This window comes from Dipodomys merriami, unplaced genomic scaffold (genome assembly GCF_024711535.1).
Source record: "Dipodomys merriami isolate MVZ:Mamm:240054 unplaced genomic scaffold, mDipMer1.0.p SCAF_81, whole genome shotgun sequence".
NCBI lineage: Eukaryota > Metazoa > Chordata > Mammalia > Rodentia > Heteromyidae > Dipodomys > Dipodomys merriami.
The window spans coordinates 1895612-1909623 of NW_027206413.1; the positions used below are offsets into that span (position 1 = coordinate 1895612).

The following is a 14012-nucleotide window of genomic DNA, read 5'->3' on the forward strand; positions in this document are numbered from 1 at the left end:
ACAAAAGGGTTGAAGACTTGGATATCTATAGCAGCCAGGTGGATAATTAATGAAAATAGCATCAACAGTTCATCAGAAAGCAAGCACACAGAAGACTCCAGTCCAACACAGTTTTATGCAAGAGTTTGCATTTACAATGACAAATCTCTAGTTTTTTTTTTTAATTTAAAACAATTGGGGGGGGCACTGAAGTTTGAACTTAGGGTCTCAAGTTTCTAGACGGTACTTTACCATTTTAAGCCAAACTCCTAGCTACCTAGAAAGAAACCCACACCCCAGCTAGCGAGAAAGCAAGCAAGTGCTCTTCCTATGTCTATCCCTTCCCTCCCTCCCTCCCTCCCTCCCTCCCTCCCTCCCTCCCTTCCTCCCTTCCTTCCCTCCTTCCTTCCTTCCTTCCTTCCTTCCTTCCTTCCTTTTGAATTCTTTCTTCCCAAACCTCAACATTCCACTTTTACATATCTCCAGACTTTCAAAGTTGGCACCTAGTCCACTTTAATACTAATAAAGACTAACAATGATGAGCATGAGCAATGATTTGATGATCTTGGTCTTAGCTCCTAGAATCTTAAATAGGATGCCAGTTAACATGTGCGAGCATTACCTCTGTGCACATGCTCCATGGGCCTTACCACGCAAACCCTGTTCTATTCCATGTACTGAGAAGGCATCAGAAATTCTAGGAAGAATGCACTCAGAATCTTACCTTGAGCCTCACACTTTAGCAACCAAAGTAAGCAGAATGCAAATAGTTATACTTCAGGAGGAAAAGTCACTTACACAACCTAAGAAATACTTAACTACAAATAATGATGATATAGGTATAAAGTGCCTTCCCAGAGGCCATAGGGGAAAAATATAATTCTTATATTCTAAAGTTGATTCGCTGATGAAATGTGACTGCAGTCTGATTATATTTAAACAGTTGCTAATAATTAAGTAGTTAACTGGTAACAGTTATTCCTCAGATTGCCCTGGTGTCAAAGCCTTTATCAGTATGTGGGCAGAAAATTGGATGCATGCGAATCTTCCCAAATTATAAGGCATGTGTTCTCCATGTGTTCTCTTCATGGCTACTGTTTCTTCAGGTGCTTCTTACCCTGACCACACGTTCCCTGAGGAGAAGATGGATGACGCGGTGGCCCCAGGCCATGAGTATATCTATCAGTGGGTCATCAGCGAGGACAGCGGGCCCACCCAGGACGACCCTCCCTGCCTGACACACATCTACTACTCCTACGGAGACCTGACGCGGGACTTCAACTCAGGGCTGATCGGACCTCTGCTCATATGTAAGAAAGGTAAGAGCAGCAACAACAACAACAATTTAAAAAAGATTCAGAAACCACGCAGATGTTGTGGTGGGAGGGAGCTCTACCCCAATGCGGGAGCTATGCACCAGGCAGAGAGAGATATGTGCCCTTGTCAGACCATTGTTTTACAAAGAGGAAAAACCCTTGGCATTTTGTAAAGCGGTGACTCCCTCTTCCTTCTAATTCTTCCCTCACCTCGGTGATGGGCGCTTCTCTTTGAGTAAGATGCTGTTTGAGAGTGTACTCCGATGGCATGTTTCCATGCTCTGTACCACTAACCTCAGGGACAGAGTCTTTAGGAGGGTGAGTACCTTCTATACTCTGTCAAGGGACTCCTGAGAGGCCTTTGGCTAATATATCTAACATCGTGGAGCTCTGGGTTGGTAATTGGGTTTGTGAACAAAAGGAAACTCCAGCTTCCTTTCTTGGAATCAAGCTGATTACTTTAGATGGGAAGTACTAATGATGTGTCTTAGGATCGAGTCTTAGATTTCCTTTTAATCCAAGTTGAATTCAACTCATCTTCCATTAAAACAAGAACCAAATGAACTGATATAAAAAATAATGTAATGTACTCACTGTCTACCCATATGCACAGATCATACCCACATACATTCCCCAATTAATTTCTTCATCACAAAAGTATATTTTTCATTTTCCTAGTTAGTTAGAAGTTACTGTGATGGGACTGGAAAACTTTACACTTGTAAAAGGCTCTTCCATTTTTACCATTGGCAGCATATTTTTTCCTTATGAGAATGGAGCAATCCCGATCAAAGCCAAGTCTGTAGTGCTCCACTTCATATACAAATGAGAAAATTGCATGAAGCTTGCAGTGTGACACTGTTGTCGCCTGAACATATTATGTATAATATGTATACATATTACCATTTTATACATGTATGTGTATGTATATACATACAGAATATGTATGTATTAGCCTAGCAAGACTGGAAGAATTGGATGCTGGTACAAAGACTCGACATAAACCTGTTTCCCAAGTCTATATGGTGCCAAAGTATGCATTATGGCATGACAGATGACAGATGTTATTACATGATAAACTTCTGATTTGTCTCTTGCCCTAAATTCTTTGCTTACCAAGCAAAGTTAATGATAATCTATAATTTGAGGTGCTATTGAAAACACAGATCTTCTTTCCAGGTACCCTGACTGAGGATGGGACTCAGAAGATGTTTGACAAGCAGTATGTGCTGCTGTTTGCTGTCTTTGATGAAAGCAAAAGCTGGAGCCAGTCATCATCCCTAATGTACACCATCAATGGCTATGTGAACGGGACAATGCCAGGTAACACACGAGCCATGACTCACGGACACATTGGCTCCCTTGTTTCCCTCGAGACACAAGGGAAGTTGGCTGTTCTTGTTGATTTTCAACTCCTAATCAGAAAGTAATGCAGTCCAAGGCACTGATTCTCAAGATTTTGTCAACTTTTCTTTTAACCAGGAAGGGCAACAGAGAAATTGAAAGCTAGCTAAGGGAAAGAGTACGTATCCTTCTTAGATGTCAGTATCTGGGGAAGTTTCACCTTGGCTTCTACCCCCTAGAAGACCCCAAAGGTATCAGTGAGCTCGGTGCCCCCTGCTGCCTGGAAGTTAAAGGCCACTCCCTAGCAGAAACGATCATCAGAAATGAAATAAAAGCACTTGCAATGAAGATCATTCAAATATACTATTAATATTTTTCAAAAATCAATAGATGAGTATTATTCCGTGCTATATAGAGTGTTTTGCCCTCTATATAAGGCTCTTCTGCGAAGAGAGGGAAAGCACCCCAAATTCCTCTGTTAGCCCATTGTCTACAATAACAAAATACCTAAAGCTAGGTCTTTCCAGAAGCTGAAAGCCCAAGACTGGCAGCTCCATCAGTTTATCACTGGTGAGGGACTCCCTGGCGTGTCAAAACCTGGCACGGAAGAAAGGAGAATGGTCACAGGCAGGAGAGGTCCTTTACAGAGGTGGCCCAGGTTTACAACAACTCCCTTTCATGAGAACTAACATGAACCCTGATTGGCTACACTAATTCCTTCTAATGGCAGTACCTCCAATGATGTAAGTACCATCCAGTTAGCCTCCAGCACATAAACCGCTATCCATATCCAAACCATAGCTCCCACCTAGACCACGTATGCTTCTTCCGTCAGGCAAAACTGACTTAGAACTAAAGATCCAGGGTATATGGTAACTAGCCTGGGAAACAATGGCCTTATTTCCTGTATCATGAAATACTACACAGGGAAAGAGGTCCTTCTGTATGTCTGAATATCATAAATGGCTTTGTGAACTGAAAAACAAAAATCACCAAGAGGTAAGGTCTAGGTACTACTTTTTAACTTATTTTCTATTTTATTTGACTTTATCTGCCATTTGGACTATTTAAAATACACTTACATGACTCTGGGTATTAGATCTAAGATCTAAAGTCAGGACTTACCAACTTGAGACTTGATTAACCTTGCCTTGGGAGATATGAATTCATACCTCATTCACTTCTTCATCTTTATCTAACCCTGAGTAGTGAATAGTCTCAGTAGTGTCATCTGTGAATTATCTGTTTCCAGGCAGAATAGTCTATGTAAATGTATATAGCCAAAAGAGGAACCCACGTGAACAAAAATTAAAATGACTTCTTCATCAGAGCAGAAAGATGATAAATTGATAGCTGAAAAGAAATAACTGAGGGTAAAGGAAGAAGGGAAGGGAACTATCATTGCTAGCATGCTTACTGTCAATAAAAGTCCCTCTTATGGAGCAGGATACATTGAATAAATGTGATAAATGTTATGTATCTGTGTTCAGTGCTAGATTCAATATGAACATTTCCTTGGGGTACATTAATGCTCTTACTAAAGCACACCTTCTAGCTACCATCTAGCTTTTCTTTTTTTTTTTTTTTTTCTGGCCCTGGAGTTTGAACTCTGGGCCTGGACACTGTCCCAGAACTTCTTTTGAGCAAGGTGAGCACTCTACTACTTGAACCACAGCCTAACTTCTGTGATTAATTGGAGATGAGTATCATGGACTTTCCTGACTGCTCTGGTCCATGATCCTCAGATCTCAGCCTCCAGAGTGGCTAGGATTATAGGTATTAACTACCAGTACTCTGCCCTTCTAGACTCTTTAAAAAGAGGAATTATTATCATCATTAAGTAGGGGTTTCAGTTCAATGTGTCAATTTGTGAGAACGATACATCTTACTTCTCACAATGATCTCCAAAAAAAGAAAAAGCCCCTCTATTGGTAAGAGACTGATCCTCAACTCCCTTGTTAACTGTCTAGTGATTCGGAGTCTGAAATTTAAAACCCAAGCCACAGATAGAAGCCAGGATTAAAATCTCCCACAGAACAAATGAGCATTTCCCCAGTCACTGTGGAAGCAAACAAAGACTTTTCCCTCAGTTCTTACTACTCATCGGTGAAAAGCTCTCAGTGGCCAGCATAATGAGGCATGTCCACTGCAATTCACAAAGACCAAACAACACAGAGTAATTCTTATCTTTTCATTAGAACAATCAAAGCAGATAAAAAAGCAATCAAAACTGTCACAGACCCTACTCACCTTTTCCCCCTGAGGCAGAGCTTTGACTTCTATCCAGGCAGGAGGATTCATTCCTTGGAATCATTTCTTTGAGGGGGGGGCGGTCTCCAGACCCTCCCACTGAAACCAGACTGGTGTGATCAGCTACCACGTTTTCTGAGACTTTACCAGTTCTTATACTAAAAGCCCTATGTCCCAGGAAAACCTCAATTCTGGATAGCAACCAGGCTAGTTGCTCACCTACTTAGTTCCCTCCATGAGATAATTGCATGCTTAATTCCTTCCTTGAGATAGTCACTTAGCAATCCTTAGTATTTTGAACTAAGGTTCCCCATCTATCGAGTCTATAATTGCCTTCAAAATGCCACTTCCTGCAATGAGTTGTGAGCCACGGGTTGCCTGTCATTCAGATGCATGCTTGATGCATGCTTTTGTGGGACAGGAGCCCTGACTGGAGCATGTTTCCTCAGAACGTTACACAATGCCCATTGCAGAGCAGGCGCCGCAGATAGAGTTGGTGTGTGAATTTGTGATCATAGGAGACTTAACTGAACGCCTATTTTGTGATCATTTCTCTCCTTCCCGCGCCCTCCACCTCAGATATAACGGTTTGTGCCCATGACCACATCAGCTGGCATCTGATTGGAATGAGCTCGGGGCCAGAGCTGTTCTCCATTCATTTCAACGGCCAGGTCCTGGAGCAGAACCATCACAAGGTCTCAGCCATCACCCTGCTCAGCGCCACGTCCACGACTGCAAACATGACTGTGAGCCCGGAGGGGAAGTGGATCATATCTTCTCTCATTCCAACACATTTCCAAGGCAAGAAACCCTCCAGCACCCTGCTTTCCTCCCAGGCACGAGCACCACCTTGCCCCACGCCAGATACACCTGTCGAGATTCCTAACAACACCATGTAGACCCTTGCCTTTAGATTATAACCGTTGGCAGAAAGGAAGGAAATGGAGGTGGTGTGGTTTTTTTTAAGTGATGCAAAAGCTGAAGAGGTCTCTACTTCCTCAAAAGAAGAAAGAGGAAGGAAACAAATGTACACATGGAAGTATTCTCTCTTGAAAGTATTTCACATGTAGCTGAAGGAAAGACCTAGAAGTTAGATCAAATAAGGCAAACATTCACACATTTTTTAGGAGCACCAAGTTACTGGGAATGCAAAAGCTTAAATACAAGATGATTTTTTTTACAATGAGCTGAGCATAAAGCCTGACACAGAAAGGAATTCAATTTGTACTGCATCTGTCATAAGAATATCCTAACAGACATAGGGTAGACTTTAGAACATCAGTGAATTCAAGCAGGAAAATCAATCCCCAAGGCTCTGTGATACCACAGGAGCTAAACACCTAAGTGGTACACATTTTTCCTTTAGCACTATTGAGTGAAGCATTTGTGTTTACAGACACTAAAATCAAAGTAAATGATATTATTGTAGGAAAACATACTGCTGCCAAAGTAATGTGTGTAAACACATGGATAAAACATTTCATGGATCATTTTGTCTTCTTTTTACACTAACCAATCAAAATTATATCTGGAGCAATGATATTGCTCCTATATCTGTGTAAGATAGAGTTCCTAATAATATTAAAAATAAAACTAACATTGAGGAGAGTGCTGTTATGGATTGTTATTTAATTTTTAATGACCTTTCCATTAAGCACATGCTATTATTGTCTTCATTTTATACAGAGAAATAAGAAAAAGTTGAATAAGATCTAAATTATAGTGTTTTCTTGAACTTTTTGTTTTTGTCTTCTTTTGTCTTCTTTTGTTTTGTGGTGCTGGGAGCAGGTCCATCTGTGTGTGCTAAGGACACACTTAGCCACTCAGTTATACTGCTAGCCCTAAGAGTCTGGAAATTAAAAGAAATCTTTGTCCTCCAAAAGAATCAAAGGGAAATTTCCCAAATTTTAACCATTTCCCCCAACCCTAGTTTATTCTTGCCCCCTCTGCCAAATCCCTACACCAAAACATCCTAGAGTTGCCTGACTATTGCTATTACTACTTACATCTTCTACAAATTGATTTCAGAAATACGCACTTTGATTAACAACAATTGCTTCTCTCAAATTGTTCTACTCCCTTTTTATCCTAACTCAGCTGGGATGCAAGTTTATGTTGATATTAAAGACTGCCTAAAGAAAACCAGGACTCCAAAGAAACTAACGCGAGACCAGAGGCGGCACATCAGGAGGTGGGACTACTTCATTGCTGCCGAGGAAGTCACCTGGAACTATGCACCTGTCCTCCCAGCCAATATGGACAAGTGAGTCATTGGGTTTCCTATCACTGTGCCAAACACTGAGACATGTCCACAGGGTCCTGGGAGTGAGTGTGAAAGGTCCTGCGTGGACGGCTGTCAATTGGTTCCCAGCCAGACTTCCTAACTTAATCAATCTTGAATCACTCCAAATTCACCAAGGGAAATTAGTCTAATAATACCAGTAAAAAATGGTAGCTACCACTTGTTGCTATTGCCAACCATTGTATTAGATCCATTCTAAGGGCTTCATGCCAATTCTACACATTAGCCACTGCTTCTATTTTCTTACAGATGAGGGCATGTGTCCAAGAGATTAAGAACTTTGGGAGTTCCCATGGTTCTTAAACATTTCAGAAAATACTCAAGTCCATTCATAATAACAGAAACACAACTTACACTCACTGAATACTACTCCAGTGCCTATTAGACCCACATGAAGATGGCACAATCTGCTGATAAGGTTATGGAAAAGAAGCACTAGCACACCTTCTGGTGGCAGAGTACATTGCTGCATCCTTTCTAGAGGATAACGAGGAAGTGTGTACTGAAATGACCATTTTCCTCAGGTGAAATAATGTCACGTACAGGGCATCCACACTAGGCTAGAGCAAATTATTAGAAAGAACCACAAATGTCTATCAATAGGAAACCAATAAAAATGACATGTTCATACAATGAGCTATCATTTTTCTAAAAGAAGCATATAAATATTCTTTACATACTAACATAAAAAATTCTCCAAGACATACTGTTAAACTTAACAAGCAAGATGTAAAGCTGGAAACATGTGGCTGATGCCTATAACCCTAGCTGCTTGGCAAGTTCAGATAGGTTAAGTTGAGGTCTGAGGCTGGGCCAAACCTATCTTAACAAATAGCTGCGTAGAGTGGCTTACTTGTGATTCCAGTTGTGCAGAAGGCTGAGACTGAGTGGGTGACAAGTCCAGGTCAGCCTGGAGAGAAAATTCTGAGATACTTCTCAACAGAAAAGAGCTGGGCCTGTGGTACATACCTGTCCTCTGAGCTATGATAGGAGGAAGAAGATGGACAGGTGTAAGAAAAACCCCAGAGCAGGAAGTGAGGTCCTATAACCAGTGCAAAAAATCAGGAGTGTAAAGCCGGAGCAGGTGTCTCAGTCCTGTAATCTTAACTACTCAGAAGGCTGAGATCTGAGGATCTCAATTCAAAGCCAGACCTGGCAGGAAAGGCCACCAGAAAACTAAAAGTGGCACTGTGGCTCAAGTAGTAGAGCACTAGCCTTGAGCAAGAAAGCTCAGTGCCCAGGCCCTGAGTTCAAGCTCCACAAGTTACCAAAAAAAAAAAAAAAAAAAGGTGCAAATAGGGCTGAGAGCTCTGCTTAGTGGTAGAACGCCCACCTAGCAAACTTGAAGCTAAGTTCAACCCCAGGACCATCACCCAAAAATGAATAAATCAATCAAGATTTATTATGGACTATATAAATAGGTACCTTCTGTATAAATACAATATTTATATTTGCTTATTTTTGAGTCTTTTTGTATGCATTACACAAGATTTTGAAATGATACACATGAAATGAAAATTGTTGAGGAAATTCAGGATGGGCAAAAAAGCAATATTAGATATGAGAGATTTTAATCTCACTGTAATAAAAAAACAATAATAACCTTGAAATCGGCTTAAAGAACTAAACTGGAAAGAAGAGCAAAAAAAGGAACTTGGCCAAGATTATGTAAGTAGTAAAGAGCTGAAATGGGCATCTGAGACTCTGGCAATAGTCAGTGTTTTCACTGTACAGAATAAACGCATAAAACAGATACTTGCAGCTCCTCCTTTGCAAACTAAGGCAATAAGGGGAGCTAGCATTCATGTTTCTTCTCCCAAACCATGTATCCTAGGAGGTACAGAAGATGGTAAAGAAGGTTTCTTTCTTTTCAGTCAGCACTCAGGATTTGGGTGGCTGGTGAAAGGAACAGTCCAACCACACAAAACTAACAAATAAAGATCAATGAGTAAAAACGACCAGACGGGGCTGCTGAAGACTCAAATATTTGGGAAGCCAGTAAGGGCATCATAGATCAAGTGACAAGGAAGGTTTTAGAACAACTCCCATTGTGACCTCCTTTCTCAACCTGTTTCTCTGAGCTATCCAAGGCCTGCTACCCCAGTGGGAGTGGCAGGGAGTGTGAATAGCTGTTTCTGATCGCTTATCTAGGACTTAATCAATCTTTTACCAAAGAAGTGACTCAGATGTTTAGTTTTGCAACAGGACAGAAGATATGAGGATCCTGTAAACACACTAATTTTTAGAGAAGTAGGCATTTTAGCTAATCCAAAACCCTGCTAAGTGCAAAGGTTTCCCCATTCTAAAAATTGGTTAAATTGTTGTTCTATTATTTCATTTCACTTTCAGAAAATATAGGTCTCTACACTTGGATAATTTCTCAAACCAAATTGGAAAAGAGTATAAGAAAGTTGTTTACAAAGAGTACCAAGATGAGACCTTCACCAAACGCATAGAGAAAAAAGAAGATGGGATTTTGGGCCCAATTATCAGAGCCCAGGTCAGAGACACACTCAAAGTAAGTAACAGAAATACAAAACCAATTAAATAAATACCACAGAATAGATGGCTATGTGTTTAGACATAATCAAAGTATTCCTGTAATTTTAATTGCAAATGTAGCTTTTAGATTTCAGTTAGTGCTTGCTTTTATTTATAGCCTGCTCCATAACACAAAGGTCTCACAACAAATTATCAAAAAGGAAAAAAAAAACAAATAAATTAATTGAAGAGAGAACTTGGGGACAGAGAAAATCAGGCCAAATACCAGTGGTTCACAACTGTAGTCATAACAACTCAGGAAAGTGAGAACTGAAGGATCCTGGTTCAAGGCCAAGCCAAGCAGAAAAGTCCATGAGACTCCAAAACCCGAGATGGAGGTATGGAGGCCTGGCTCAAGTGGTAGAGCATCGGCCAAACAAGCAAGTGAAGTAAGTGGGGTAGGCTGACTTCGCGCGCTGGTACTGGTGTAGCAGAAACAAATGCCACTTGAAAGGGGGGGACATAAACTGCTTTGTTAAATGGCAATTCCTTTGTACAACTACTTAAAGATAGCGAAAATTTTAAAACTCAGGAATAATTACAAGGCTGACTGCAGATTTTGTCCCAAGCTATATATAGCAAAGTGAATGTACTAGGGCAAGATTTATACACAAATTCACAAAGACAGCACAATTTGCCTGTGGCTAAAACCTAAGAGGAACTTTCCCATGGAAAGCGAGGGCGCTGTAAGGTTCACAGGAGGACATCCTTCCCAAACTTCGTACAGCTGTTACAGAACCTAAAAGTCAAACAGCTTCTTAATGCTTTTCATAGGTGCAGAGTACACAACAGTAAACACAACTGAATTAAAAGCAATTCTTCAGTCGGGCACCAGGCTCATGCCTGTCATCCTAGCTGCTTAGGAGGCTGAGATCTGAGGATCATGGTTCAAAGCCAGCCTGGACAGGAGAGTCTATGAGAGTCTTATCTCCAATTATCCACCAGAAAACTGGAAGTGGAGCTAAGGCTCAAGTGGCAGAGTGCTCGCCTTGAGCTGAAGAGCTGAGGGACAGCGCCCAGGCCCAGAGTTCAGGCCCCACAACTGACTAAACAACAACAACAACAAGAACTATTCTTCAATGTGGCCTAGGTGCCTGGATCTCATTTGGTCTCTAATAAAGGTACATTTAGATATGTATCAAAAGCTTGGAGTTAGCCTTAGACAACTCTCCTTAGAGATTTATATCACATCTCTAACATAGGTAATAAGTGACCAGCAAAAATGGAAGGTTACAATTTGAGCAAAATTTAAGATAATGCTGATTTTCTACAAACTAAGGATGAGTCAAAGCCTTGGGAAGTCAATCAAGAGTTTTTTGAAGACTAAAGAACCTAATAAAGATTCCTATGTGAATCATGTCCCCAGATAACGTCTATTTTGTTTATTAAACAACACAATAAGGAACTGGGCATTGATTGCTCACAGCTGTAATCCTAGCTACTCAGAAGGCTGACATTTGAGGATCACAGTTCAAAGCCAGCCTGGACATGAAAGTCTGTGACACTCTTTTTTTTTTTTTTTGTCGGCTGTGGGGCTTGAACTCTGGGCCTGGGCGCTGTCCCTCAGCTCTTCAGCTCAGGGCAAGTGCTCTACCACTTGAGCTTCAGCGCCACTTCCAGTTTTCTGGTGGCTTATTAGAGATAAGAGTCTCATAGACTTTCCTGCCCGGGCTGGCTTTGAACTGCAATCCTCAGATCTCAGCCTCCTGAGTAGCTAGGATTATAGGCGTGAGCCACCAGCGCCTGGCTGTCTGTGAGACTCTTATCTCCAGTTATCAGCCAGAAAACTGAATGTGGAGCTGTGGCTCAAAGTAAGTGGTAGAGCATTAACTTTGAGCACAAAAGCTCAGGGACAGTGCCCAGGCCGAGTTCAAGCCCCATGACCACCACCACCAACAACAAAGACAATATAAGATCTAGGTGCCAATGGCTCACACTTGTAATTCTAACTACCCAGGCTGAGATCTGAGGATCAGAGTTTAAAGCCAGCTCTTATGTCACTGAAATCAGCAAAAAGCCCAAAGTAAGCTGTGGCTCAAGTGGTAGAGCACCATCCTTGAGTGGAAAAACCTAGGAGACAGCACCCTGAGCTCAAGCCTCACTATCAGTGCAATGCGTGCATACACACACACACACACACACACACACACACACACACACACACACACACACACACACACACACACACGGTAAATATGCAAAGCTAGCATCCTGTATTGGGTCTCATGAGAAACTTTAAATCCTGAAATGACAACGTTTAACTTTGCAGATCACGTTTAAAAATATGGCCAGCCGGGCATATAGCATTTACCCTCATGGAGTGACCTTCTCTCTTCAAGATGATGAAGCTCACTCTACCTCAGGTGGGAGCCTCTGCTGAAAGAAACATATGACTGGAGATGCTTCTGTACCTTTTCTGTTTCCCTCCTTGCCTGTGTTGTAAGTAGTAATACACAAGTCACAAACACGTCTCACTTCAGGATTCTGTCTGTGGTCACAAATTATGGAATTCTCTATTGCTGTTATAGTTGCCTCTAGCAGGAAGTACTGAAACAGTTACATGCTATCCAGAATTCCAAGTGTTTAAGGTAAAAAGAAAATTTCTTTCCTGGTATTATTTGGTTCCAGTGAGAGCTAAAGTATTTACTTTGCATCATGTAATAAATTTTCAAATTAGAATAATTTTGAGTGTATTCACTTTTAGGCAGTCACATGATCAGAGCGGTTCAACCCGGAGAAACCTATACTTACAAATGGAATATCCTAGAGTCTGATGAACCCACAGAAAATGATCCCCAGTGCTTAACAAGACCGTACTACAGTGACGTGGATATGACAAGGGACATTGCCTCTGGGCTGATAGGGCTTCTTCTAATTTGTAAGAGCAGATCCCTGGATATTCGGGGCATACAGGTAATTGCTCTTTGACATACCTTTTCAGAAATTTCTTCTGGCTGGAACAGATCCGATCTCCCTGTTAAATTATGGGGTGTTTCTATCTATAGAACAAAAAAAATACTGGGTCGTCTTCTTCATATCAGTATACTAACATTCACTGGACTGTTTCTGCCCTTTTTTGGTTTTGTTGTGACAGTCAGTGCAGAATGTAAGTCTATAGTGTGATACTGTATTTAACTTTAGATTAAAACTCCCTGTGTGTTGGCTTTGTTGAGGAAGTCATTTAATATCTCTCATTTTCTTCCTTTCTTAAATGAATAATACTTCTGCCAAAAATTGAGAATGGGGTGGTCTGGGGAAATTCTGTGAGATACCATCTGCTAATAATGTAAATTTCTATATTGATCTTTGGGACTTTCCGAGACTGGTGATAGAGAGATAGGGGAGATTTCCCAGAAAACAGATGCAGTTGAAGATGACCTCTAGTGAAGTTAGAGCCAAACAATGGCCTATCTGCGGTGAAACTAAATCATCCCGAAGAATGGGAACAAGACACTGATCTGAGTTTTTCATCACTGAAGATCAATAGTCCTGTTATCATTAACCTAAAATTCTCACTTAGGCTAAGTTATAATCAAAGAGTTTTATCTCAAAGCATACAAAATAAACATACGTCTAGAAAAATCAGAACTGGACATTTTTAAGATCCTGATTTATACAAAACAAGAGAATAGAGACAAAGGGATCTTCTGTTACAACATTCTGTATGTCCTCTGCAACTACTTGGAACATATTCAAAAAGATGCTCAATTACAGCGATGAACAGATTTTCAGTTATTGTGGTGAAATGGGATTATTTTTGGGGATGTGTTAGTGTCTGAATTTTCTGTTCTGACCTGTTTGCTTTGCATATTAGCCTTAGCTTTGACAAACCATCTGAATGATGGCTTCAGTGGCCTTACAGTGTCTGAGAACCCAGTGTTTAGTAACTGGTCCTTAGGGGGAGCATTAACCACTGACCACAGCCTTGTCTTCCTCCAGAGGGCAGCAGACATCGAGCAGCTGGCTGTGTTTGCCATGTTTGATGAGAACAAGAGCTGGTATATTGAGGATAACATCAACACATTTTGTGAAAATCCTGATGAGGTGAAACGTGATGATCCCAAGTTTTACCAGTCGAACATCATGAGCAGTAAGTTAGAGACCATGTCTGTCCATCACATTTTCACTCCTGTGGTTGGAGTGGCTATGCCCATAGGCAGAGGCAATTTCAGGACTTGTTGGTGAAATTCCTGAGTAAAATTAAAAACAACCAGTGCTTATTAACTTTGAAGCTTCATCTCTTACTTTCAATGGATGTGGGGAAGGGCTGGGTACAGAAC

The 14012-nt window shown here is 41.1% G+C and overlaps 1 protein-coding gene across 2 annotated transcripts in view; it reads left to right on the top strand.

The window, feature by feature from the left end:
* The window catches only part of LOC138819713 (coagulation factor V-like), a 63166-nt gene that overhangs the window by 19650 nt on the left and 29504 nt on the right, over positions 1-14012 (top strand). For both annotated transcript variants that reach the window (XM_070011251.1, XM_070011250.1), the window contains exons 4-11: positions 1086-1298; positions 2475-2618; positions 5469-5690; positions 6987-7152; positions 9541-9709; positions 12002-12095; positions 12437-12645; positions 13672-13822. In XM_070011251.1, coding sequence (XP_069867352.1) covers positions 1086-1298; positions 2475-2618; positions 5469-5690; positions 6987-7152; positions 9541-9709; positions 12002-12095; positions 12437-12645; positions 13672-13822 — 1368 coding nt within the window. The remainder of the gene's footprint in view (positions 1-1085; positions 1299-2474; positions 2619-5468; positions 5691-6986; positions 7153-9540; positions 9710-12001; positions 12096-12436; positions 12646-13671; positions 13823-14012) is intronic.